This window comes from Papaver somniferum, unplaced genomic scaffold (genome assembly GCF_003573695.1).
Source record: "Papaver somniferum cultivar HN1 unplaced genomic scaffold, ASM357369v1 unplaced-scaffold_15, whole genome shotgun sequence".
Classification (NCBI taxonomy): domain Eukaryota; kingdom Viridiplantae; phylum Streptophyta; class Magnoliopsida; order Ranunculales; family Papaveraceae; genus Papaver; species Papaver somniferum.
Genome location: NW_020624376.1, coordinates 432,091 through 434,204, shown reverse-complemented (window position 1 = coordinate 434,204; position 2,114 = coordinate 432,091). Strand labels below are relative to the sequence as shown.

At 39.2% G+C, this 2,114-nt stretch overlaps 1 protein-coding gene across 1 annotated transcript; it reads left to right on the top strand.

Annotated features, from left to right (window-relative positions):
- Positions 1-718: 718 nt before the first annotated feature.
- Positions 719-1,432, top strand: LOC113335548. The gene has a single exon (XM_026581585.1). The coding sequence runs from the start codon at positions 719-721 to the stop codon at positions 1,430-1,432; it is 714 nt and encodes a 237-aa protein (XP_026437370.1).
- Positions 1,433-2,114: the final 682 nt, after the last annotated feature.

Below are 2,114 nucleotides of genomic sequence, written 5' to 3'. Positions count from 1 at the left end.
GCTTCGACAAAGATTAGTTGAAGAAAGGAGAAGAGAAGAAGAAGTGTGTGCGAATTTGACGCGTCAGAACAACGAACTAAGAGAAGAAAATAACAGGTTGCTAGAGCGAAGGTCACAAACCACATCAAGGACAACACGTGCTAGCTCAAGATCAAGGACAAGCAGGAGAACGTCAGGACGTAGCATATCTAACCGCAGGGATGAAACACAAGAACAACCACTAGATAACACTGTTGGGAATTTTCAAGTAGGATATAATATACATGAAGGGCGCGATCGTAATCGCATGGAATACCAACCGGTGGAGTATCGATACATACCAGAAGGTGAATATCATCGCATATAAGGAGATCATAGGGGCAATCAACATGCACAACAGGGAGAAAATGACCGCACATACTATGATCAGGTGGATGAAAGTGATGAAGAACAGAGAAGGATGATATTACAATGCAGAGAAATGTTGCGAAATCAACGCGACCAGGCATAATAAGATGAAAGACGTAGGGAAGCGCGTCAAAATGCAAGAAATGAAAGGAACGAAAGAGAGAGACGCAGGCGAATAAGAGAGGAGGCGGAAGAACAAGAACTACAAGAGGCGCTGCGTCAAAGTAGGTATGACAACAGAGTAAGACAAGCAAGATTGAAGAGACCCATGCAACAAGATAATATCATGAACGAAACGATCTTAAGAGAATTAGCATAAGTAAGAGTGATGATGACAACACGAAGAGATGGAGGAAGGATGCAATTGGATGAAGACATAGAAGAAGTAGGAAAAACACCATTCGCAAGGCAGATACAAATGGCAGTAGTACCAGCTAAATGCACTTTACCTGTCTTTACTAATATTTTTGATGGAACCACATCTGTAGTGAAGCATATAAAGGGGTACAACAGATCTTTACTGCAATGGGAAGATAACGATGCGGTCTTATGTAAGTATTTTCATGTCAGTTTAACAGGAGAGGCGTTACAATGGTTCGAAGGGTTACCAATTGGAACAATAAGATCATTTAATCATCTCCAAAGTATATTCCTAGGAGCATACATCAGTAACAACATGTTACGACCAGGAATTAAAAAGATATTCATCTTAAGGAGAAGAACCAATGAAATATTGCATAACCTAACAACACGTTGGAGGACCATGTGTAATGAGATGGCTGGAAGAGTGGATGATAGAAATTTCATCTTGGCTTTCATTAATGCACTTTTCCCAACAAATTTGTTGTATACGCAAATATTCAGGATGAAAGATACCATTACTATGAGTTCCAATAAGAATACATTGCTCTTGAATAAAAGCAAAGAGATATGTAATCTTATCCAGTTGCGGTTACAAATGTCAATGAAGGGAATGCAAGCCTACTACCAAGAACAACAAATGCGGTCGCAAGCACATCCCAAGGGAGTCAAGAAAAGAAAGTGATGTAGGATAAGCAAAAGAAGGTAGCAATGAGCAGTAGGGATCAAGAAATGTATGAAAAACAATATAGAGAAAGACAATATAACAATCAAGCAAGTAAAAACAGGATTCCCAGGTATGAAAACCAAGCAGATGGATATGGAGGACAAAAAATATATTATAACCAAGGACCGGGTGGAAATAACAGAGTTTATGAAGAAATCAAAATGCCGCACCTGAATACAGCAATAAATAAGATCTGGGAGGCGGTAATTTTGATGGAAGAAATACCTGCACCACCAAATCTAGGACAAGAGCCACCGTCAGGAAGAAGAAGTAGAGAATTTTGTGCGTATCATCGCTTCCACGGTCACAACACTAATAACTTTCGAAATGTTCAAAGAATCATACTAAAAATAATTAATCAAGGAAAACTAAATCATTTCTTAGCCGCACAACCACAAAACCTACCACCACCACCAGAAGGTCAGGCATCAGGAATGGAGGCAGGGAAGAACACGCATGTGATAGAAGTGGGAGCGAACGTAAAGAACTTATACTACAATTCAATCATTCATTAATATAAAAGTATTGAGGATTTTCATGATAATGTATTAAGCCGTGTATATGCTAGAGATGATGAAGGAAATGAGATATTCAACCTGGCAAAGGTGTCAAAACTAAAGGATTGGCAAAAGCAACCAAT